This window comes from Pipra filicauda, unplaced genomic scaffold (genome assembly GCF_003945595.2).
Source record: "Pipra filicauda isolate LSUMZ 115617 unplaced genomic scaffold, ASM394559v2 scaffold50_size3627746_pilon, whole genome shotgun sequence".
Classification (NCBI taxonomy): Eukaryota; Metazoa; Chordata; class Aves; order Passeriformes; family Pipridae; genus Pipra; species Pipra filicauda.
Genome location: NW_024104654.1, coordinates 1,775,977 through 1,802,306, shown reverse-complemented (window position 1 = coordinate 1,802,306; position 26,330 = coordinate 1,775,977). Strand labels below are relative to the sequence as shown.

At 41.4% G+C, this 26,330-nt stretch overlaps 1 protein-coding gene across 5 annotated transcripts in view; it reads right to left on the bottom strand.

Annotated features, from left to right (window-relative positions):
• The window catches only part of KATNAL1 (katanin catalytic subunit A1 like 1), a 41,229-nt gene that overhangs the window by 8,607 nt on the left and 6,292 nt on the right, over positions 1–26,330 (bottom strand). For 2 of the 5 annotated variants that reach the window (XM_027727201.2, XM_027727200.2), the window contains exons 2-7: positions 24,499–24,582; positions 23,371–23,546; positions 13,009–13,169; positions 10,885–11,053; positions 4,043–4,167; positions 3,427–3,532 (exon numbers count right to left, since the gene is read on the bottom strand). In XM_027727201.2, the coding sequence (XP_027583002.1) occupies positions 3,427–3,532; positions 4,043–4,167; positions 10,885–11,053; positions 13,009–13,169; positions 23,371–23,532 (723 nt within the window). In that variant the 5' untranslated portion in view covers positions 23,533–23,546; positions 24,499–24,582. Of the gene's footprint in view, positions 1–3,426; positions 3,533–4,042; positions 4,168–10,884; positions 11,054–13,008; positions 13,170–21,462; positions 21,555–23,370; positions 23,547–24,498; positions 24,583–25,825; positions 26,077–26,330 lie in introns of those variants that run through there. The other 3 variants (XM_027727199.2, XM_039386876.1, XM_027727202.2) reach the window with 3 other exon arrangements.

The following is a 26,330-nucleotide window of genomic DNA, read 5'->3' as shown; positions in this document are numbered from 1 at the left end:
TGAACTGCAAGACCTTATTACAAGTTAACAAGAGTTTCCTAAAATTGTACTGTATTGCAAGGGTAATCAAATTAGCTAGAGTTAGAATTGCACATCATAATGTGCTTTGCAATTAATAACTTACATAAAATGCCACAGCAATAAAATATCTGTTAAATGCAAGCCATATAGCAAATTAGATTTCATCTGTTCCTCACAAAAACTTACTTCAAAAAGCACAAAGAGTAACACAGAAGAGATCTATAAAAACAAATCAACCGGGAATGCAATTATTCAAAAATGTACTATTCAAAAGCAATAGCCTCTCTGTACTCCATTTTCCATTAACTGTTAATACCTTTATTGCCATTTAACACTTAGCTAATGCAAGTTCAACATGCATTCATCGGTAAATTAAGTTAGGAATGTTCACACACCATCTATACAGCTAACAGTCCAGTGCCATTCCTCAGGCTGCCCAAGGTTTCCTAAGGTCCAGAGCAGCAAGCATAAAAAGTAAATGGACACTTTTCCTCCTTGTGAACATTCAGACACTCAGATTTGAGATGCTGCACAGTTATACTGACATTATAATAATATTGCAAATACAACCTTTAGTGACTGGGTGAAAATAACTCAGCCTGTGATATGCAGGTCAGAGATGACTGACTGTTCTGAGTTTCAAATGTGTTTTAATATTTTAAAACAAGCTTCAACTCAATTCAAACCACACTCAACCCACGTGTTTGACAAACTGTGTTTACTGCAGGACCTGGTGTACAGAGGACTAACGACGTTTTTTGGATATTGCTTCAGTCCTCCATTATTATGGAAGGTCAAATTCTGGCTTCAGTTACACATGCTGTTCACTGCCAAAATTGAAGCCCGTCGCTTTGCACCTCCTGTGTAAGTATTACAGGGAGCGTTACCTTGCACGAGATACTGGTGGCATTACATATGTGCGTAACACAGGTGCAAAGCAGCCACACCAAGTGTAAAGCCAGGGGAAAATCAAGTTCCCTGGGGATAGAGACAATAGAAATATCGGTTAAAAAAAAAATAAAAGAACTCGAGTTCTCAGCAAAACAAGACATGCATGGCTGCAAACAGAAACGCATAGGATCAAGTTGCTCGTTCTCTCTGCAAACTAGGAGGCTGCCACTTACTCACTATTTAAAATCCTTGACAAACACAAAGACTTCTTTATTCTTCCTCTAAGGCTCTGTTAATCCAAAGTATTCCAATAAGAAGCTGAAATGCACCGCAGGGAGTAAGTGTTTTGATGAAATCACTGCAGGGTTACTTCTTGTTGTTGTAACAATCACTAGCAGAGCAGTGGGAAGCACAGCGAGCAACCAGGCTTTCTTGGCTCCAAACAGTTCAAAGAAAAAGAAAGAGCAAACCCATGGACACTCAGAAGCCCATGGCTACAACTACACAGCACCTGTGTTGAACCAGGGAAGACAGCTGGCTCCTTCAGACAGGCATCGTCCTCTGAATACACGCACAAACTGTGAGGGCTGTCTTGGGAATTGTTCTCAGGAGAGTCTGAACATCCAAAACCAGCTTTGGCTGCCTTTTTCCCCTGAATTATTGTCCTGAATTCCTAGGCTCAACAAATGCCTGCTGCTACACTGATTACTGCAAGAAACAGCCTTCACTTCAATACTTCTCATCCTTCTAGCACAGTCAGAGGTCAACGGTAGGGAAAATGCATGCTGTTCTCTGTGAAAAATAAATTCATGAGAGTTACAGCTTCACAAGTCACCAGGGAAAAGGCTAACAGTGAAGATTCTTCATGGACTTGTCAGAAATAAATTTGCATTTCAGACTGAAGAGAGGAAATAATCTTAGATTTTTTTTCCATGTCTACAATCACCTGGTTTTCAGAGGTGACACTGCTCAGTAGGAAAAGATAATCTCACACAGAAATAGAGATTGTAACTCTTTAAAAGACCAGGCTGTTGTTCTTTTATCCACTGCCACAATACCTGAAGACAAGGTCAGTGGCACTTTTCGCATTTCCTGCAGTCTGCTGAGATACCTGCCTTAAAGACAGGTGGCCACTACATCCTCTAAGCACGCTAAGAGGTGGAAAAAAAAGCATAGCAGCTCTTCTTTCCCCTAAAAGGTTTTGAAGAGTGGACAGATGGGGCACCCATAGTCTATAATTAAGGGTATGGATCAACTTCCTCTAAGTCAAGAAGAAAAGAGAGAGATTCAACCATTCAAAATATACTAAAATCTCACCCTACACATGTAATACACAATACCTAGGCTCTGCCCAAGATGAGAGCCCAGTAAACCTACAGGTTAACCTCAAGGCCACTGATACTGACCACAAGCACTCTAAATTCCAAAGGTCCTATAGCCTGGGACTAGGTTTGCACTGACTCTAGGTTTGGGCTCCCTCCCTACGAGTCACTAAAACCTCCATGAACAGCCCTCAAGCAGCAATGTCCCAGCTCCTACTGAGTCTGAGATAAGTATAAGCCAAGGAAGCACACAGACCAATCAGGAAAAGACAGGAGAAGTGTTAGTAAATGCTGCTGAACCAGCATAGGAAACCACAGAAACTACTCACACACACAGCATTCCCTACACACGCCGCTGCCTTGCAGACTCTGAATAACAATTTGCAACAGTCTCTTTTCCCCAGTAATCCTTCTCAGTAACCAAAAAGGTCTTGAGTGGTGACTAGTTATTCTCCAAACAAGTGTCAATCCATCCCACATCAGAAGTAAGCTAATTTTGTTTGCTCTTTACAGAAATGCTCAGCAGCCTCCTCCCTCCTCTTCCATTTTATCTCTAAGCAAGGCCCAGACTGAGCTCACTTGTGGTCCAGCAGCCTAGACCAGTTCAGTCCTATATCCTTCCTGTTGCCTGATTTGTAACTCATTCTCCTCCTCTGACTCTCTCTCCAGCAGCAACTATGCTCAGCTGCAAATGCAACTGCAAAGCTAAAGCAACAGATTATCCCCTTCTTTCTTTCCTTCCTTGAACCATCCAGCCTGTAGTTTGCAGTCTAATCAAGAGATACTTGGTACATTTGGAACAAAACACTCCAAGGACTGAGTTCTTCTGGGAAGTGGTAACAGCTGGTCACCATAATCCTATGTAGAGCTGTCTATTAAGCATTTCTGCTTCAGTCAATATGCCCTACATGCTCACACATACGGGTTGACATATAGAAAGTATTATAACGTCAACAAGCTATAACTGAGTAAATACAGGAAAAAAAATATTGTTTACTGTAAGGGCTACATACATTTCCAGGTGTTTCTTTCAGTGCATTTTACACAAATCATTATGAGACAATTTATTGAACAAATTCTTGATCTTTCCCATTTACCTTTTTAGCCTTTTGTTACAGGCATCCATAAGTTACAGCAGCAGACATACATAGCTACAGCTTGCCATTCACTAAAACACCAAATAAATTCCCACCTTCCAAGGTCTTCTGATCCCTTTGAAAAAATCAGGCATCCACATTGGAAGAACAACAGCTTCTCTTAACAATTTCTTGGCTTCTTCCAAATCTGCTATGTCATCCCTGTGCAAAATGAAGAAGCTTGTATAAGATTCCCATGCAACAATATTTCTTCTATTTTTATACAAGAAAAATAGAAAAGCTTTTCACTTAGTACCATCTCTTTCAGCATGAAACTTAGGCCTCATGAGAGCACTCCTATAGTACTGTGACCTAAAATTGAATCCACTTTTGGAAGATAGGAAAAAAATTTTTTTCAACTCAAGTTACCCAGAGCTGCTTAATTAAAAATTGTTTTGGATAATGTGAACTCCAAAGCAGTATCTTTAAAGACCTCTGGAGCATATGTTCATTTCAACAGTACCTGTAATGAATGTACTGCATATATTATCAATTAGCAACAAAATCTTAACTTAATTAATTAATTAAATTAATTAACTGTTTAAGCAAAAGACCTTGTTTTGCCTATCTTTAGAAGACTATGTTGTCTCCCTGTTGTAAGAGTTAAAAGATGGCTATTTTCTCTCATTTTCCATACTAGCAAACCCACTTGAATCGAGAAAATCCTCATACCAATGAATGCTTGGATTCCTTGATACAATGTCTCTTTCAAGAGCTTCGATCAGGTCTTTGTCATAGCCTGCTCCATCAAATTTTGGAATTTCCCCATCACCAAATTCCTGGGATATTTTCTTTCCCTAGAAGTGAAAGCCATACAGAGGAATACATTATTCTTTCAACATATCCTTTAGTAGCAAGACTGTCTAGTTCATCTCTGTAGAAGCCACAGGAAAATATCAAGCTTTAGCACTAGGATGTTGCGCTCTAGGATAACCCTGTTTGAGAAGGGAGGTTGGACCAGATGACCTACTGTGGTCCCTTCCAACCTGCCCCATTCTGTGATTCTGTGAACACAGCTATCTCAGCACCACTGTGGCCATCAAAACCAATGGGTTCACAACCTCTGCTCTGCAAAGAGTCCCCAAACACCTGTGGTTGCTACCACTACAACAGCATCATGTTTCTTTCATAGATACAGCTCATAGTGACAAAACCCCATCAGACCTCATTACATATCATGGTGGGTAGGTTTGCTGGTTTTAAAGCACAAACCAGACTCTCTTAATGGTGCTAAACCACTCTTCAGACAACTGACACACTTCCCAGCCAGCCGAAGGCATGAATGCAGGAACAGCCTCACAATGGTGGCTGTGTCACGACTTAATGCTACGTTAATTCCTAGCTGAAGACCAGAGCATCCAAAGCATATTTTGACGATGCTGCACTTGCCACATTACCAGCCAGAGTTAAAAAACTGGCACGATCATCACTCTTCATCACTGAAAAGGAACATGGAAACTTTAACACCCATTGTCTTCGACAGAGGAAAACAGATTCAGTCCCCTCACTTCATTAAAGCCCTCCTGCCCAGCAATATCTCTTTTCCTCAGCTACAAACTATCTATGTCTTGCCTCTCAATTGAAGGCCAACTCCATAAACAGTTAAAATGCTTTCAAAAGGTCATTTTACTTAAGGGCTGCTCCAAAAGCCCTAAAGAAGCTCCCAAGTCACTTCTTACACTAATTTCTGCAGCATGCTCATTCAGTGACCAAGCCACACTTCGTGTCTGCCCCAAATGGCCCAGAGTTCCTGGTTAATATTTCCACTGTGCTGTTAAGCTTATGGAGGTGAAGTAACATTTTCCCTTTGAAGCATTAGGGCTCATGCTCCTCCTCTCTCAGTTCCAAAGATAATTGCTTTCCCATCCCAACTCAACGGCAGTGTTCGGGGTGCCTGAAAAGCAGCTGTGCTGTTTTAACGAAGGGGGCTGAGGAGAGAGCTACTTTAGGACTCTTAACTCAGCTTCTAAACACTATCAGCAGCAAGTTAAAGAATCCCAGCTGGCTGGACAAAAGCATCCTAGGCGAAGGAGGGCTGAGAGGCAGCTGGAGACACACAAATAACCTCGCAGTGGAAAAATAAAAAGGTTAGCGATTATATCCCTCCCAGTTGCCGTTTGCCCATGGTGACTGTGAGGGAGTAGTTTATCTTCCCACTATTTTTATTTCTTGCTTCCAAGTGAACTCTTGTGTTGTTCAGTACTCCTAGATCAGCTTTTTGCAATGGAAACAAAGCTGAAAGTTGTGTTTAAACAAAAAGCTCATGTAAAAAATGTAATGGTCGGGTGTAAAAAGGAAATGGAGAGAGAAGCCCTGTAGAGTTTGCAAGATTTAAGGAGAGATAAAATGGAATTTAAGTGTAACCATTAAAAAAAAAAGAAAGGATAAAAAACAGGACAATGAAATGAAAGGTATTTGCTGTCTGTTACATACTTCTCTTGCTCTGCAATGGACTGGTTTTCCTAGTAGAATTTTTTTGCACATCAAAAAACAATTGCCTGTTTTGGCCGTTTGGGGTTTTTTTCCCCCTGGGTGAGCCGCGTTAGGGCAGGATTTACAGAGCCGAGCAGGCAGGGCGCTGGCTGCAGCACAGCCCACCGGGGCGGAGAGAGCATCTCAAGTCCCCGAGCCCGTGCCCGGGGCCCGGCCGGCAGATCGCGCCCCGCGCCTTCGCTGGGCCGGTGACGCAGCTCGGGCAGCAGAATAAAACAGGAATAAAAGGGGAAGGCCGGCCCGGGGCCAGGAGGGCGCTGGCAGTCCCGGCGCAGCCGCGGGGCGGCAGCACGGCCCCGATCCCAGTCCCGGCCCCGGCCCCGATGCCAGTCCCAGCCCCTCCGTGTCCCATCCCCGCACCCCGCTGCCCGCTCCCGGCGGACGCGCTGCTCCAGCGACCGCTGTTTTTCCTGCCCTTGCGGCATGTCTCGCCAGCGGAGGGCGGGAGAAGGGCGGCCAGCGGGGAGAAGTGCTCTCAGCATCACCTCGGCTGTCATTGTAGTGACACTGGTTCCTTTTTTTCTTTTTCCCAGTTCCGGAATTAAACCAAGATTTAAAGTCATTGCAGTTTTCACGTGTAATAAGATTATTAATGCTGGTCCCAAATCCGTCCAATCTGCAATCCCCAGTCAGCAGGTAAGTGAGCACAGGCTAGAAATAATGATGTTTAAAAAAATGTCACCTGAATCCAGGCAGCAGGAGCAAGCATAATTTTTTCAGTCGTATCCTCATCTCTTCTTCTGGTATTACTTTCCCAAAACAGCTTTAAATAAAGTTGCTGTGATGGCCTCTCTCTAACAAGGTATGCCAACAGACAGGTATACAGGCCTGCAAAAGACTACTCCCACCCAACCCCTTGGCAATTACCCCATCACGTAATCTCAGGCAACCAATTCTGTCTTAAACATATTTAGAAATTTGCTGGGCTTTCCATCAGGAAGAGCTATCAGCCCTGCACTAACCCACTGGAACAAAAACCTTATTTCCAAAATTGATGTTATTTCTACTCTTGTACTAAGTTTGTGCATTAGTTTCAGCAGATCTCTTCTCAGTGTGTCCACCACCTTGAAATACTTGCATCACGGGTGCAAGTATGTGCTCTCCCTTAATTTACTAAACCAATTAAGTCTCATTTTGGAACATGAGCTGAACACAATTACCTGTTCACTTGGGCAACCCTTTATTTCCTCTTCCTTCTAACGTTAACACATCTTTCTTGAGCATGGCTGTACACAACATACTCCAGCTGTTGTCTCACCAGAGCCTCCTATAATGTCGTGGGTACCTCTTCTCTCTGTTAGTAACACCTCAACAAACTGGGCCTAGGATTTTGTTTACATTCATATCCATAGCAATATTATACTACACCCTTACAGTCAACCTCAGACAGATCAAACACATAGGAAAACTCTGACGTTATTTGCAATGACCAGCACTGGGCCCTGAAGATGTCTTGCTTTCCTGCAGGTTCTTCCCACTACACACAAATGCCGAACAACTGCCAGATGCACTGTCCACTGCTTGCTGCCAAAGCCAAAGGTGGCACCTGGCTGTTCCTCACTCCAGCAGCCAGCCCTTCCCATCACCACAGGAAAAGGTGATGTGCCAAACGGAGGTTCAGCCTGATCCAATTTCTGCTGATATATTCAAGTCTTTCTTTTCCTCTATGGCTGAGCTCCCAGCTTCTAGCAGAAATTCTTGTTATAGTCTCCAACTACACAGCCTGCTGCTCTGCACCGCTGAACATTATCCCATTTCCATGACTCCAACACAGTCATCCAATTCTTCCAATACAACAGCCTCATTTGCCTCCTCTGCAAATGTTCTAAAACTTAGTACACTGTTTAGATAAAATTAACAACTCCAACTGCCTGGATCACTTTTCCTTTGCCCTTCTCAATACAGGCACTGTCAACACAACTCACCATTCACGAGACAAGGGCAGACCAAATAAACTTTACTGTAAATCTGCAATTTCACCTACCAGTTCTTTCAATGTTTTCAGATGGAGATTATGCAGCCTTCCAGTCCCAATGCATGGAGGTCTATGTTTCCACATAAATGCAACTACCTCATCTCACTTCTGATGATGCACATGAGAATAAGCAAGCAAAAAAAATTAATTTTTTAATTCCTACCTTCTTTGATTTTAATATTCACTGATATGGCAGTGCAGCCCTTGGCTATTTCATATCCTTCACAATATTTACTGTCCTTATCCACTGACAATCTAAAATAATCTAAAGAGTACTCCTAAAAAAGTGTTCTAGTACTTAGATATGGTATTGTGACATTTCTAGAAGACATACAGGTAGCATTCATGCTGTCTCTTTAAGCTGAACTACTAAACAGACGCTAAAACTCTTGGTAATGCTCCAGCAGAGGGTACCCTGAGAAGAAGCCTAATCATTTCCAGTGGAACTAAGAAGGAAGAAGCACTTGAAAGAAGTATTTAAGAAAAAAGGACAAGTAAATATAAGGGTTTAGTGGATAGACACCATCTGGTGAATTGTAGTTCAACACTGTTTTATATAGCACTACAAAAGGTCATTTTACTGGCATAGTCAGGTTAAAATTCCTTATACCAAGATGGTTACCGTCAGAATGAAAAGATGTTATGGTCTGAGGAGGAGAAACAGTGAAAGAAGGCATTTGCCTTAAGTGAGGCAAAACACTTCTAAAACGTACATGCTATAGCTATATATACCCCGAAAAAAAAAAAGCATTACACTGTGATATTATAGCCAGGACAGCATACAACCTATTATACCACAGCCAACGTCTTAGGAAATGGAGAGCTCATTACATGTTCTAAGTAGTCCTAGCCATGTACCCAAACCCAAAACCTACAGAACTGAAACATTTAGTATGAGACAAGATACCTGGTTACTTAATTTGAAGCTTCAGTTTTGCCCTATTATTTTTAACTGAACATGAAGAGTTACCAAATCTCTTTGATTCGACATACCAGGCTACAAAGTAAGTTTCTTGATGCTTTAAATTCAGAAACTGAAGAACAAACGCTTGTACTAAGAAAGGATAAAACTGAAAGTTAAACTTATTTTCAAGCCTATGTGTAAAATATAGAAAGCCGCATTAACTTCTTTCATTTCCCACATCCAGCTACTTCCTCTTTCATTCAGACTTTTCTTCAAAGGCAAATCATGGATTCCTTACAAGAATCATTATATAATACATGAGAATTTGTAAGGTGGGGTGATTTTCCCTTACATACTTCAGACAAAGGAAGTAAAATAACCAAGTAGCTAGACAAAGGAGAATACAAGAGCACATGTATCGGAACTTTTTGAGAAGACATATTTTACTTCTGCCACCTAGTGACCAACTTATTCAGATAAGAGCAGTGTTCAAAATGTGCCATATTAAAGGGAACACCTTTATGACTCTTCCTCCACCTCACAGCAGTAGTGTTGCTAATCATATTATTCCCAGAGATAAGTATTATACAAGTCATGTTGTAGGCTCCTTATAGTAAAGCCCTATAATGTTCATCGCTGGAAAGCCTGGTGAGCAGAGTTCACCCTCATTAGAGCTAAGACTTTGAAGGCTGCCTTACACAAGCACAACTGGTGAACCTGTCACACACCATGACTCCAATTCCCCATATAGCTGGCAAAACTTTAAATAATTTCCCAGATCTTCACAAGTTTTTTATAGCTTGTAGGATGCACACTTGTTATTTTACATCTTACTGATCTGTGGTAGAGAGATTTCAAAAATGCTTAATCTGTACAGTCACTCAGAGAGGCACTGCTGAAAATGGGCCTGGCCCTACTTATTGCTGGTGGTAAGGGCTGGGATTACTTAATAATTTTACTGTGTATCAGAAAACAATTCATGATGGAAAAAGCATATCTCACTTGTGCTGTCAAGAAGCAACCTGTAATAGAAAGGTTGCAAAGGGACTAACCACATTAATTTGGAAGAAAACTGGCCTAAATATTTTCTTATTCATCTGACCTGTACAATGCTGTATGCCCCCATAGGAAGGCCTGTCTTGTAACTTTGTCTGTCAGGAAAGTAATGTTACTTCAGTACACTCTCAACTTGTATAGCTCATACCACAGAGTCCTGGCACTGAATCCATAGCTGAATTTAAAAACACAAGTGTCTCAGAAACAGTGATTTGGACTCCAACATTTTTTCCAGCCAAAAAACAGTCCTGTCTTGGACATCACTACTTCATAATGAATCACTGTTTCTCCTTTTCTTTCACTTCAGCACTGCTTCTTTTTCATGCATCTTCAGAAGAAAGAATCTCGAACTTACTCTAATCTAATTAACTGTTTTTATTTTAAAACAAAGCCATTCCAAGAAGCTTCTTCCTAAACACTATAATAAATACGAAACCATTTTCATAAACCAAAGAAAATGAAAGCTGCTAAGAGTTTTCTTTTAGTACATCTCCCTCATATAATTTTCAAATATATAATTTAAAATCATGTGGTACAGATTTACCTAGCATCAATGCATTTACAGAACTGCCCTGGACTTCTAGGCTCACCTAAATTTTACTATGGTATGGCAGAGGCAATGAGACTGTGGAACTCCATTCATAATGCTTAAACTCTAGAGAAGGGCACTGGCCTCACTTTTGCACTTTTTTGATAAATATGTTTATAAAAGACCTGAAGTTGGGGAAAAGGAGGAGCAGGGACTTTATGCCCAAATGACACTTACAGATTAGAGTCAAGCCCATGGTCTAACGAGAGGGTGACAAACCCCCGGCAACAGGACACTATGCTTCCCCCCATCAAAAAAACTCACACCAAGACAGAGCAAACATGACAGAACTTTTCTTAATTTGGCGTCATTATTAATATATATCCCCATGATACATGCGTTGATCATGGGGAAAAATGAAAGCACTGAGTTTTTCTGCATGGGATTATTGTAGTTTCTTATTATTATCTGTATTAAATGACTAAAAGTAAGAGTGCTTCTCTTTGCCACCTGCTGCATCATAATGCTTCCTTGCCAAGTTCTTTCCCACCTCTTACCTTGTCGTCTCTTCCTCTAGCTCTGGATTCCCTTTCACGGCTGCCTGCAGACTTCTCACCCTTGGATACCACATGTGCTCTGCCTGCGGGCCCACGTGGCTGCAGTCCTGGGGAGTCCTTCCTCAAAGACTTTCCTTCTCGGTTGGGACGTTTTATCTGAGGTGGAGCCCTAACAAGCAAACACAACAAAAATATGTTAAAAACAGCAAAAAAAAAAAGGAAGAAGAGAGCAACATTAAGAAGGAAGGATTCTAGTATTTCATTAATTCCTTTGGCTATTATTACTGGAGCTGCTAGGTCCCTAAGTCTCATCTCACTATATATGCAAATCCAGCGATGTATTTCTGGTTCTGTCTGACATCCAAAGAAAAAAATATGAAAGGAAAAACTAACACCATTTGATCAGTAATCCTAACCAATCTTACAACAAACCAACACCCATGTAACAAAAGAGGAAACAATTTAGTAGAAGTCTTGAAATTGTAGTTTCTGCTGACTCCAAGCCAGGAGACTGTATTAGGCTACATTCATGTTCCCAAGTTCTACGCAACCAGATGACTTTCCTGCTAAAAGGAAAAAAAAAAAAAAAAAAGCTGTCTAATAGCATTGACAGGCCCCAAAACAAAGGAGTGAGGATTTTAAAACAATCCTCCTACCTCTGACTCCATTCCCCTGGGTGAAAATGTCAAAACATAAAAATTGCCTTGAAAGCAAAAGCAAACAGAGCCCAACTGCAACCACCTATATTTATGTACATCACCCACAATGTCAAAGAGAACTCAGCAGTAGCACAAGCAGAAAGAATTTGGTTTTAAGACAAGGTATCCCAGTCATTTTACTCTAGGGACTGGATTCGAAAGCCATAACTAAAATAAATGGCCAGGAATGTCACCCAAATTTAGTAAGTGTCCACTATTAAATCTTGTTCTAACTCCTGTTTTGAGTAACTCAAAAGTTGTTAACTCCAAAAACATTTTCCTGGAATATGGCTTAAAAATAGTACATTCTTAAACACACTGTTGCATACAACTGCAACATTTTGCTTTGTATGCATTTTCTTCAAACTTAACAGCATAGAACAGTGGCTAATTTTCCTTTCTTATTTGCTCAAGATTTAAATTTCAGCTTTAAAAAAGCAGATGAACTATTGGACCTCTACCTCTAAGAAATGATACAACGATATTGTATCTAAGAAAGATACAAGATTAAATAAATACATCTTGAACTTTACATAACATTACCACAAAAATTCTGATAGCCATTTCTACCACTCACAAAAGTAATCAGCATTAATATTTTACACTTACATTCTTAGGGTTTTTTGAAAATCAAAGATCTGTTTGATAATCATAAAGCACAGAAAACTATAAATAAACTTGGTAATTCTTTCCATTAACCAAAATCACTCATTTTATTTTGCTCCTTTGCTTATGTGAGTATGCACACATTAAAATTCTCTGCTCTTATGTTAGAAACATGTTGGCATGATTAATGTTATTCTTGTCTGTAAACTGAATCTGTTGTTTCCAACAACCTGTGTCAAGCTCTATTAGGGTAAAAATAGGGATTTCAGAAAATGCACAAGCATCTATTTTAAGAAATCTATTGGCTAACTGAAGTTACCTTAAATATGGTTACAGAGAAGAAATACCATATATGCTAGAACATGTTTAGCAATTAAACTAACCAATGGATCAAACACAGGTCATACTATCTGTAGCTAAGGAGTGATTTCTAACCACTATGTCCTTCAGGATCTTTAAGTTCCAACTCTTTACAGACTCCTCAGCCATCAATGAATTCACCTGCTTAAATAAACTGAAATGGAAAGGTTTTCTTCCTGCACATGAGAACTGTCACCAAAATCCCAATAACCTCTGCAGCAGACTCTAGTTCCAGGCACTTAGTCACTCCTACCAGAATAAAGGAGTGACTCTAGAATGCCAGCATAAATCTGACTGTAGTTTAAATACCTTTTTCCCAATGAATTAGATTTATTCTTTATTACAAATGACTAAGGGGTAAATTAAATATGATTTTCATGTTACAAAAGCATTCAAAACAGAACATGAAGTTATGGCGATCCAACTTCATTCCACCCACTCTGCTTCAGCCTCTCATTACCTGTGTTCAGCTGGAACAGGAGGAGGCCAAACAGCTGGATCTCTAAAAGGCTCATCTTGACAGGATACAGAGATGTCTGGAGGTCTGTCCATTTTAAAACTCTCTAAGGTGTTGACAATGCCCTTAACTTGTTCATATTCTTCAACTAATTCTTGTCGGACCTTGAGAAATACATATGTTATTTAAAAATTGTTACAATTCAAACTTTAAAAAGAACCAAACAAACACAGAAAGTACCTCAAAAACATATGCTGCCCTCAAAGGCAGGGACTCCCAAGCCTCTCTATTCACAAACCCTGGACCTATCAGGCTGACAGTATGTCTTTAACAACAGCATAAACAACTGAATCTCTGTTGAATTCATTTTCCTGCTTTTTAATGTCACAACCTGACATGAGTGCTAGTGCAGCGATCACTCTTCCATAACACGTGCTGATGCTGAGATTTATGTTTGCATGTTGACATATATGTACACATATTTTTATACTAATAAGGGTGTTGCTGGCAGAGCTATAGTATATTTGCTACTACTTTAGCATAAAAGATATTATCTGATTATTCTCCAAGGTCCTAGTTATAAAACTGGCCAAATCATTAAAATATAATATTACAAAATTAATTCTGTGAGGGGCACCATACAGTCAAAGCACAAGCAAATTCTTTGGTGGACTGCAAAGATTAGAACAGAACATGGGAACTTTAACACTCTATAGCATAAGTTCAAATAATAAGTAAAGTAAGTAAAATAAAAATGAGAAGAAATTATGTTTCAGAAAGAAATCATGTTGCAGAATTCTTCAGCTGAATTTTATACTGGAAGTTTCTATTGGTACTAATCAGGGAGTTAGAAGTACTACAATAATTTCAAGATTATTTACTTGATATTTGTTCATTTCAATTTTTTTCCATGAAGCCTAGGAAAAGTAAAATTTGTATAGAAATTTGCTCTGTTTTAAGTGGTATATCTTGTTATAAGCTCAAGTTTTGGATGCTGAGGTCACTGGTTCTTAGTATACACCAGTAGCCCAAAACTGCACTGTACATTCTTGCTCAGAAGCACAAGCTTTCAGAGTAGTCATTTAGGATGTGCTAGGATTCACCTGAGTGGACTTGTACTGCATCCTACCCATCTTCCACCTATCACTCAATGATGCCTTCTATCCTGTGGGGCCAACCTCCATGATTACTTTGGTTTTTCCCCACTTGAGGGTCTTAACACCCTGATGTTGTCTCTTTGCTGAAGTGTTGGTGCACAGCTAAAGTGAATTCATGCATTGCTGTGCACACTTGGAAATCAGTACTGGCACTCTGCAGCAAGGATTACCTTAGGCCAATATGAATCTTGCCTGTTATAGGCTCACAGGTAGAACTACAGAGACATCCTGAACATTTCCGTTCACTGGAAAGGCACATAGGTTTTAAAAGCTCTCATGAAGAAACACTACAGAGAGCATATTTCCAGGCTGCCACCAAGCATACTACTGAGCTAGGATACCCTGCAAGGCTGAACCTAAAGCCAGGATCTGAAGTCAGCTTACAAGAAAGCCAAGGAAAGACACCAGACATCCAGTTGTGCTCATATCATGCATCCACATGAAAAAGAGCTGGGAAAAATATTGCCTGGGAATCCTGAGACCAGACTTCACTTTGTGGCAAACAGAAGAAGGCAACTGAGAACAGTATCAACAGATGTCAACAACGTTGCTTGAAATCCAGACTCTCCCTATTGTGCAGATTCTTGGTAAGAGGATAAGGAGAATGGAGGTCTGCAAATCCAGCCTATCTGAGGTTATAACAGCAGCAACTCAGGGAACTTGTACTAAACAGCATCACACCTTATATCTATTCTTCTTAATGGTGCGTACTGGTGAAAAGATACAGCCACTAGCCTGAGATCTTCCCTTCTCCCTGTGTCCTCGGAAATGAACTACATTGGGCATGTGCAGGGTGCTCTGTCTAGTCAGCATACTTTTAGGAGCATGCCTCTTCCAGCCTGACTTTTACCTCCTCCTCCCATTTCTCTTACATTCTCGTTTCCCCTTTCAGAATGGCATCTTTCCGCACCTGTCCCACTCTACATATTGAAAACAGCAGCAGCAGCCCCTCACTTTTTGTGGGACAACTTCAAGGCAAAAAGTGCTATCTGACTTACTGTTTGGTGCTGTGTGCTGTTACTGTGCTTACTGTTGGGTAAGGTAAGGTAAGGTGTACAAAAGAGTGAATGATTAAATTGACAGCATTCAGTAAAAAACACATATCACCTCTGTAAGCTACAGTTCTAAAATGCTACCAGGTACACCCCACAGTAATTTATTGTTCTGCTCTATAATATTTTCCAGGAATTTTCCCACTACAAGGACAATTAGATTTCAGCAGCACAAAGACATTCTTCTCTGGTTTAAAGCACTATATCCAGGCTGGAAGTTTAGTCCTAATTGGCATCAATTTGAAAGTGAATTATTACATAGAGTATATAAAAGAACATGAATGGGGGATGTATCTAAAGGTTCAGTACAGAGACATTGCAATATTACTGAAAGATGTCTCCCCATTATGACATCAAACAATCAATGGGAATGCAAAAAGGCTCCTACCACCTACTTAAAGCAGAGGATACATCCTTCTTGAAATGATTCTTTCTACTCACAGACTTTTATGATAGAATTTCTAAGCTGATCCATTTCTGATACGGATCTTCCTAAAGAAAATTTACCAATTTTATTGTCACATAGATGTTTTCTTTGTGGAGGCATGGCTGCCTGCCTCTCCTCTCCCACTTTTGCAACTCCAACACCCACCTAGTCGACCAAGGAAAGCCAGTAGATGTGCTGGTTTGGGATTTTAGCAAAGCTTTTGATATTCTTCTAGACAAAATGTCCAGCACACCTAGACAAGTCCCTGGTACAATGGGTGGGTGAGCAACTGGCTGATAGGTTGAGCTCAAAGGGTTGTAGTAAATGTGATCACATCAGGCTGGTGGTCAGTCACCTGTGAGGTTCTCCAGAGCTTAATCTTAGGGTCAGATCTCTTCAATGTTTTTATAAAACATAGAAATTGAATGTATATTAAGTAAGTTTGCTGATGGCACTAAGTTGGAGGAGCTGTGGACTCCTTTGAGGGTAGAGAGGCCTTAAAGAAAGGTCTGTATTGACTAGAGGGCAACAATGCAGGTTCCCCTAAAAGTGCAGGATCCTTCACGTGGGACAGGATCAACCAGTACAAACTGGGGGATGAGAGGCTGGAGAGCAGCTTCACGGAAAGAGATATGGGGGTTTGGGTAGATGGCAACTTGAATGAGTCAGCAGTGCCCCGGCAGCCAGGAGGGCCAACTGTGTCCTGGGGGGCATCAGGCAAAGCATTGCCAGCCAGTCGAGGGAGGGGATTGTCCCACTCTGCTCTGCTCTGATGCAGCCTCACCTTGAATATTGTGTGCAGTTTTGAGCACCACAACATAAGGACATCAGACTATCAGAGTGTGTCCAGAGGAGAGCAACTAAGATGGTGAAAGGTCTCAAGGGCAAGACTTAGGAGGAGCAACTGAGGTCACTTGGCTTGCTCAGCTTGGAGAAGGCTGTGAGTGACCTCACAGCAGTATACAGCTTCCTCAAGGGGGGTAGCAGAGAGGGAGCTGCTGATCTCTCTCTGGGGGCCAGAGATAGAACATGAGGAGATGGAATGAAACTGCTTCAAAGGAAGTTCAGATTGGACATTAGGAAAAGGTTCTTCACTGAGAGGATGGTCATTCACTGGAACAGGTTCCCCAGGAAAGCAGTCATGGAACCAAGTCTGCCAGAGTTCAAGGGGTGTCTAGACAGTGCTCTTAGTCATGTTGCTTAGTTTTAGGTAGTCCTGTGAGAACCAGGGAGCTGGTTCGATGATCTTTATGAGTTCCTTCCAACTGTAGAGTTTCTATGATCCTATATGTGACTGCCATCAGCAAGATACTAGTATCGACAGAGGCAAAGAGAAGGGTAAATCCCCATGGCCCTGCACAGTTCTTGCAACACTATTTACTTTATCAGAAGCTCTACGTGCATCTGTACAAAAGGAGCCTTAGGTACAGGAAGAACTTGATCATTTTTCAGGGCAAAGCAGCCTTCTTGCTCATTCCAGATGGGGTAACTATCTTTTCAAAGCCATGAGATATCCAGCTCAGGCAGGATTGCTCCTACCCTGCTTTGCTCTCTTTGCTTTCTCATCACACAATCAGTAGACACATTCCCCAGTGTGAGAGCTTCCAGCTGAGTTACAAATGTGATTGATTACTAACTCAGTTCCTTCAAACTGTCTAACACGCAATCCCCCCCATCCAAAAATAAATCCAGCCAAACAGCTGCTGTGAGGTACAAAGGAATGATACAGCATAAATCCTCCAGGGCACTGCTCCACAAGGGACAGCCACTTCCTACTCTAGGAGTACTGATAGGATTCCTTCTATCAGCCTTCCAACACATGTAGAAAATTTGGTGGAAAACAACTTTTTAGCATTGATGGCCAGAGTGCTGTCATGCAGCTCGCTGGACCAGCAAGGAGGATGGTATCTGAAAACTGAAAGTGACTCTTTGATGCCTTGGAAGACAAAAATGAACTAACATCTGCTATCCATCTCTTAGCCAGACCTGAGCAGATCAAACTCCAAAATAACCACTCTTTTGCTTAGTCAGTACCTGGCAAACCAACCAATAAAGAAACCTCAGTGTGCTTAAACAACTGGACCACAAAGCAAAACCAGTGATAAACTCCTTAAAGAAACCGAGTCAGATGAAATAGGTGCAGAATGACTTTCTTGCAGTTGAGAAACAACCCAGACATGAGCCAAGAAAGGCTGTGCTGTATTATGAAGTAGACTGAGCAGAGTCTTCGAGTGATCAGCGCTACTCTGAAGAAACCTAGGAAGGCTGCAATCAGGAAAATCATTTGTCTGGACTTACCTAGTCTCTTTGCCCTCCATCACACACACCCTTGGGTGCCAGAACCCTCAGGGGGTTCCAGCACAGGTTGTATAGAGCCTGAAGAAAGCTTTCAGGTTATTTATGTTTAAGCAGTTTCAGGGCGTAGCGTGGGCCAACTTAGCAGCTCACCACCGCCAAATAGGAAGAACTCAATTCTTCTCCCCAGCCACACTCTGCAAAACCACAGAAGCTGCTCTCCTGGATCCACTTCTGGTATCTCAATACGCTAAGACAGCTTGGTAAAATAGCAAGAAGCTGGCCTAGGAGGGTGAAAGAAAATAAAGGACACTTCTGCTGGGTTAGCAAGCTGCACTTGCACACTATCCTGTGATCAGGTGAATTCCAGGGAAAAAAAAATGGCAGGAAGAAGAGGAGGGAGAAAAGCTGGTGCTGACTGGAGGGAAGATGAGATGGAGAAGAGCTTGGCCTCCCTGGGCATGGCAGGATGTTAGCCGGGTTCAGCTACCATGTGAAACTGTCTGCTCTCCACAGTCATGCTCTGGTACACCAGCCACCCCTACCAGCCACATCACCTCCTCCACTGAAGTAGCATTGTGGGCACTGCACGATGTTGGAAAGCCCAACAAAAAGTCTTTCAGCTCAGACGATGGCCCCACAGCTTTGTTTTGACATTCCAGCCACAAGGATTTACAGTAACCAAGCAGAAAACTCATCCTAATATATGGATATAAAAACAATGACCAAGTATTGAGTTCATCCTTTCTCAGTTGTAGTTCCAAAACCCATTTTGGAACTACAGGGAGAAACCCTGTATTTCACCATCTAGCAGCTGTTGTAACTTTGACATCACCAGCTCTTACTTGCTATGCTAGAGCTTGTACTTCTACACAACTTCTCATAGCAATGAGCATGGGTATCTGTATCTTGGTAAATACAAATAATGTGTGGGATTTTTTTTTAATTCTATTATGCTGAAACAAAACCAATCAAGTTTCTACAGAAATATTTTCCAAATCTGAAGTTACCACCTGCAATTAGTGTTAGTTGTTCAAGCTCTGTTTTTCAAAAAGTGAAAATAACAATTCCCTAAACCATATCCAAAACGAATGCCCTGTAATGCAGTCTGATTCCATGGAGTGAAGGTATAGCTCCTATAATCACAAATATTCATTAGTTACCTGCAGAATATTCCTTAATTAATCATGAAATAACCTACTAAATGTTAACAAAACAGTCATGAAGCAAAAACAACATAAGCGTAGATTGACTGAAATGTGCTTAAAATAATAAAAAGTAAAAATCATCCTTTATTCTTGAAGCAAGAGTACAGTGCACCTAATCACCTGCACCAGTGACCATTGTCAATAAGGGTGCTTTGCTGGTTGCTCCGAGTGTTCAGAAAATCGTTGAACTGCCTCAGCTCTGGCTGCTACTCCTGTGCTCTCAGCTATTGTGCAACACAGAGCACATGGTTATAACACACAGCAGGTTTTGCTCGACAGCCGCTGGCCTTGTTGCAAGCCAGTACTATCTCCTGGGGGCATGCTCTGCTGTCATTCTGCAGCTGCTGAACTGTCACTGAAGCAGCTCTTTCCTACAAGCCAGCTGTCTAGTAAAAAGACTTCAAAAGCCAAGAAACTCTCAGAATAAACAGGGAGAATGTCAACACAAGTAAAGTTCGCAGTAGCGGTCATGAGAGTAAACCTACCTTTTGGTGTTGGTAAGAATGAGTTGCTTCTGGTTTTAAATCTTTCCAGTCCCAGTCTGCACTTACATGGATGAATATGCCAACCTGTCAGTCAAACCTCAAAGGACATCAAAGTGACTTTTTCTTTTTCAAATGAGCTCAGGAGGCCTAGGAGTGAGGATAAGAGTGGAGCTACACTCAGCCCACCCAAGAATAAGCTGGGAACTCCCTGGATGCAAAACAAGTAAGGGTTTAAGAGCAGGTCACCCTTGATATCCCCAAGACAAGCTAGTCAACAGATGATCAATAGCAGTGAATTTTCCAAGGGATCAGGGGAATTCTTATGCTGTCACATATCTGTTTTGGTGGACCCTCCAAAGCATGCATCTTTTGCCCTATTGAAGTTCTGCAGGTTATGCCAGACTAATAACAAAATCCCTCTCCCATGGTCAGCACTAATTTTGAATTCCCAGAGGCAGTATTGCATCAAGTGTAACTGAGCCAGTCAGTTGTTCCCAGGGGAGCAGATGTTAACATGTTCATATTTTTCTTCATCCTAACTATCAGCACCAAGTAAAAGGAATCCTTGTAATCAAGGTGTCCGGTTGCAAAGTTGAAGCTGTCTGATTGTGCGACATGAAATACAACCCACCAAATATTTGCACAGAATATCATTCTGTCCAGACCAACCTGTTGAAATTTGAAAACGATGACGCCTAAGCAAAGACGGGTAGATCCATTAGAGTATCTGACTCAAAATCCCAACTACTTCTGGTTCACCTCTGCTTCTGCACTGCTCAATAAACCGCTGGAAAAATCTCTGTAGTACACAAGGCAACAAAACAGATCCACTAGGCATGAGATACTTACTCAGGATGGAGCACCCACTGTAGAGAAGAGACCAAATAGGAAGAACAATGGTGCATGTAAGAGGTGTGAGCTGGTAAGCTGCAGAGTCACAGCTCGTACTATTCTTTGAGATGTTCCTCATATGAACATTTCTGTTTTATGAGGGAAAATGTATGCAAACATCTGAAACTGAGTTCTGTGCCTCAGAAGTAGCAGTAGGACAAACACCCTGTTAGTGCGCTGCATACAAACATACAGAAAGGAAGGGCATGCTTCATACTGTCAGAAGGTGTCCAAGGAATCCTTCAGAAGGTTCAAGATTGTGAATGCGTGTGCAGAGAGTACATCCCACAGAATAACTGCTGTAAGAATCTTTGCCTTCAAGCACTTATCTACATGGACATTCATGCTGTGGACCACTCCCAACAGTAAAAGCTCTACCCACGCAGTGTCTGCTAGTGATTGCTAAATGCCACCTTCAAAAGGTACCAATGCCATTTGTATAATCCTCTTTGGATTCCTCAGATGGAGAAACTGAAGAACCTAAGGAATAAGCTAGTTTCATATGCTAGAGGAGACAGAATTTCAGGTAAAAATCAACTGCGTTAATCCCCTTAACCATGACCTAAGAGTTGCTTTGCTTCTCCAGCCGCTTGCATGCAGCACACAGGTATGGGAATCTTTTGCTTCTGCACAAGTGGGTTAGACCTGAATTTTGCTAAACTTACATAATGTGTATGGCGTAACTCTTTAAGGAGAATGATCTAAAAATAATATTTTAATATTGCGAATGAATGCTTCTTGTGATCCAACTTTTGGGTTAAATTTTTTTCAGAACATGTTGTCTGTCAAGACAGATACTGAATGTGACTGACCATTTGGATGTAGGTGCTGTTGGAGCTGGAAAGTAGCGCTAACATCCACATCATCAGACTCCCTCTTAACCTGTCTCAAGGAGTGAGAAAGCGCAACATTTATGAAGAGTGTGTAAGAAAGTAGGTCTACCTCTATAGGTGTCACCAAACCATTCAGGTGCAGGTATGGAGAAGTGGTTCCAGGGCTGCATCGTTTGCTCTCAGGGTCGTATCATTTTGTTCCTATAAATGAATGAGAAGGCAAACAGCCAAGGGATGAAGCCCTTCTTTTTTTTTCAATCATACTTCTTGCTTTTTGGTGTTTGTCCCCGAGCCAAGACCAGCATCAGTAATGGCAAAGCAATATTCTGACAAAGCTCATCTGCCACCTCTGTGTTGGGAAGTTTCAGAATTCACGTGAGCACACAGTGTAACAGATGCTACCCTACCTGCTGCTGATCTTTCTGGAGACACTTCTCTAAAGCATTTATGGGACATGGTCAGGGGCCATTCTTCTTTTACCTAAAAGGGATAATTTCTGAGAAGGTGCCAACTTCAGATCCTCTGCTAGAGAGCCGGCTGCCTTCCCCAGGGAATAATCCTGGAAACTGTGTTAATGGTTCTTTTGTATGTGAGGCTTGTCTCCAAAGTGCAGCACGAATTCCATGGTGCATAGGCTTCTCTGAAGCAGTTCAAACAACACACAATAGCACAAGATTTGAAGTGACCTTCACAAGATAAGAGCTGTTAAATGTTTAGTGGAAGAACCAATTCGATCAGAGGAAACAGTAAATACTAGATGTGAAGTCAAGGCAGTGATGGAGCTGCAGAATGAGGAAAGCCTCACGGTTTACCTTCATGTCAGCTACAAGTTTGGCAGGAACTAAGGACACGCACTGGGTATGAACACCTTGTATCAGCATGTACAGGGGTGGGGAAGAGCTTGAATACAAGTACTTGAACAAGTACAAGTATCTCCTGTACAACATTCAGCTTACTACATCACCAGGAAAGGTAGGTACTACTGCTGATGCTTGTGCATGCACATGCTTTGCAGACAAGCTGCTAATAAACAGACTTCTACAGTTCTATGATAAACACCAATGAACAGTACTGTTATTACAATGTGATTGCTAACAGTGTTGTTGCTAACAGTACACAAGATACTCTACATTAGTGTCAGATGTTTCAAGCACAAACCCATGACCAAATCACCTGCTGCAATAAAAAGGAAAATTTGCTTGTTTTTAAGTGATATCACTTAAACATATAATATTTAGAAAAACTCTTCTTGAAACCATCTCTTCAGCTACCTACTGCAAAATTTTATCCCTTATGGGAGCTATGTCATTCTTTCAAAACATAGTATTTATGCCACATGAATTCTTTATTTTGGAAAACACTTTATATGGTTTTCCTCCTTTTTTTTTTTTATGGAACACATTTTCTACCATGAAAAATGAGACCAAAAATGTAAGACATACTTAAACACCGAAAGTGTTAAATGGGGGTGCTTGGGGTTCTTACATTTCACCTACGGATTACTTCCTTGGCTTCAACGGTACTCTGTTTAGCGGGGAGATGGATGTGTGCAAGACTCAGGCTAAGAGTATTAGCTGAAGTTTTAGAAACCTTATCCAAATTTGTGCACTGTAGCCTTATAGTAAACTGCTATTCAGACAACCATTCTAGCGATGCTAACCAACCCACTCGCATCTTAGTTTAGTGGACATTATGGCCAAAAGATAAAATGGTAAAAGGAAATCCTCAGTTTTTCCAAAGTAGGCAGTCACAGACAGTATGCACACACAAACAGACTGGGAATCAGACAGACATCCTAAGTTAAAACAACAAAAAAATTGATTCAATTAGAACAACAGAGTTCCTTCTGAACATGCTACAAAAATTATTTTCCCATACATATAGACAAAATATCTGAAAAAAAAATGTTGCAAACTTCACTGAAATATAAGTCCTCTACATCTGAAAAGGTTTGGGAAGTATAGGGGGCTTTTCAAATATCAAGTAATAGAATAAAGGCAACCTTATTTCACCCTACCTGTTGCCATTTGCCCTTAATTGCTGGATCTCTGATTGACTGGCAATGTCTTTGGATTTGCTGGATGACACCCTGGTAATATACCATAGAAGAGTCATAATTCCCAAGGAGTGCATATTCTCTTCCTTTTTTGGCATTATCACAAATCTCTGCCAGGTTCATCTTCACTCAGAAATCTAAAAGAGAACATAATCGTCAGAAAAATGAATTTTATGTGCTGTAGAATAATTCAGACCATGACAATTTGGTTTTGTTTTTATTCTCATAGCTGAATTGTGTCTTTCTGCCCCCCATTCACATCCAGTCCCACTCTTCTACAACCATTTAACTCTAGAGTTTCTCTTTACTAGCCTATGGATTCAAATCATGAATCATAACTCTTTTATGGTGATAAACCCCACAATTTCTTTAATGCCTTTGGCCCCAATTCTGTTAAATTAGTTCAAGAAAATTAAATGCCCTGCCCACACTGAACCCAACAAACCAAACTTTAATCTGCAGATCACTACGATATACTGGTAGCCATCAACCCATGAATCACAAATCACACGAGGCATTAAATTGCTTTTATACTGGTGTATAACATATGTGCCTAAATATGCCAACCAGCATCAGGGAAGTCTGTGCTTAGCACTTTCAAGAGCCCTCATCCTAATAAGATTATGATATGGTTGAATGACTGCTCTACTACAGACAAAGCTGAGAGCCTCACTCTGTTCAAATATTCCTTCAAAGTACTCTAACATCCACATCCCGACTTGAATTTTTTCATTAAATTTAACACGTCATTTTGGGATTTATGGTACAGTTAGCAATCCAAATTTACGATTCCTTAGAACAGTGATTCCCGAACTACGCCTTCCCTAGTCCTCAAAACAGTTTAAGATTTACAGATTCTACTAACTTTTTTATACAAGTAGTAAACTGCAGCATGACTTTAAGGCAAACCTACAGCCCAGCTTCTCCCAGTAACCATTCAAGAAAGCAGTATAATGCACAAAAAAGCAATAACCCACACATTCAGAAGTAAGCTGTGTTGTACAGCTAGGTTTGTATTTAAGGCTGAAGATCAAAGCACTGCCCGCCCTTTTATCTGAATCTCATGTGACCAAAATTCTAGGTCCTTACCACACAAAAAGAGCATCAGTTCTTTTCCCTTGGTCTCTGACTCAGGACAGGTGGGGTCCCTGACATTGACCCAGATATAAACCTCTGGAAATCAAAAATAAAAAATTGCAATTCATAGCTATGCAATGCAGAGTTGCATTAATCAAGAGGGAGGAGGCCAGCTCAGGAGGGTTGTCCACCAGCTGCATCAAAGGTTTGGCAAGACCAAGGAGGTGAAGAAACAGGGAATGCAGGATACAATCAGATAGGGCCTGGCCTAGCACACAGTTCAGGCTGCACAGCTGAAGACAGCCTGTGGTGCGGGGGGTACACACAGAAGGAACAGGTGGTAGCAGACAGAAGCCAGAACAGGGAGAAACAATCTTTTACATCCTGGTGGGTTATAAAATTGTTAGTATAGTTTATAAACTAACAAGATGAGATCAAGATGGACTAAGGAGGATGTGTCTTATGCCTTTGTATTCCCTTGTGCCTAGCAGAATTCAAACCCATGACAATTTAAACAGATATCCCCATGACTTTCATTCTACCCTCCCTGAATGCTGCCTCTAGCAAACACACGCCCCACCTCCCAACAGTGCCAAACTGATGATCCTCACTGCTGCCTGCAGCTGCACATCAGGTCTGCTCCACCACCTCGTCACTCCTGCTCCCTGCAAGTAAGCCACGGAAGCCTGTCACCCTCACTTAAACTCACAGCTCACACAGGTTCCACATGGCTGAAGATTTGGATGGCAAAAACACGCTGCTACCCCACAGTTGACACTCCACACAGCACAGCAGGACATACTGGGGCTTACTTGTCCTCGTGCGGTGCTGCACATTTCAGCTTGCACATCATTCCCATTGTCTGTTAAAAACTTGTGGGCAGGAGAAAGCCTAGGGTGGAAAGGGCGACAACTCTAAGTTTCTTTTGTCAGTGCTGATATATCCTGATATAGGCAGGATACATCATTAGAGAGCTCTAGCTCTGAGGCAATTAAGACCGTTTAATTTTAAATACAGAAGATGATAACTAATAGGAAAAAAACTGATGTCACTCACATTGCAGTGGAAATGGATAAAAAGATAGGAACTGAATATAGATTATAACCCATTCAGATTTGATGAGTCAACTTATAAATGAACAAAACATCACCTGGGGCAGAATCCATTGACCTGTCTTCAAACACATCCAAGTCCTACACAACCAGCCTGTCACCATTAGGAAAACAGCCCTCAAATCTCTGGAGGTTTTCCCCACATGTAGTGAAAAAGAGAGAATATATAATTTCTAAGGAAAGGTTGCATTCAATTCCTAGCATTTCACTAAACAGAACATACTTACTTTACAACCTCTTGTGTCTCTTTGGTACAGCTAGTTTCCACCCTATGGGCATGTTTAACTTCCTTTTGCCTTAAGAAGAGTGACACTCGCATCGAAGTCGCCTTGATTCCAGAAGAGTCCCCTGCTCAGCAGAGAACACAACCTCCTTGTCTCTGTATCTGATGGAAGCTGGGCCAATCCATGGGCAGGGGGCAAGGCATAGGAGTCACGTAAACACATGCCCACTTCAGGAGAGTGGTTTCACAAGGGAGCTGGGAAGCAGGAGGCAGAAAAATTTCCATGGTCTTAAAACTGCAGGAGCAAACCAAACGAAACTGTCCCATTTCCTCCAGCTACCAAGAGTTTGGGGGCTTCTAGCTTCATGCTGCTGACACTGAAGCTTAAGCAAGAGCTTGATGCCCAGTGTTACACTGGTGAGCTTACAAACATCAACAGGCACTGAAACTTGGGAGTACACAGGGAGTCTGGTGGACTTACACCTTTGTACCTACTGAGTGGTCAATAT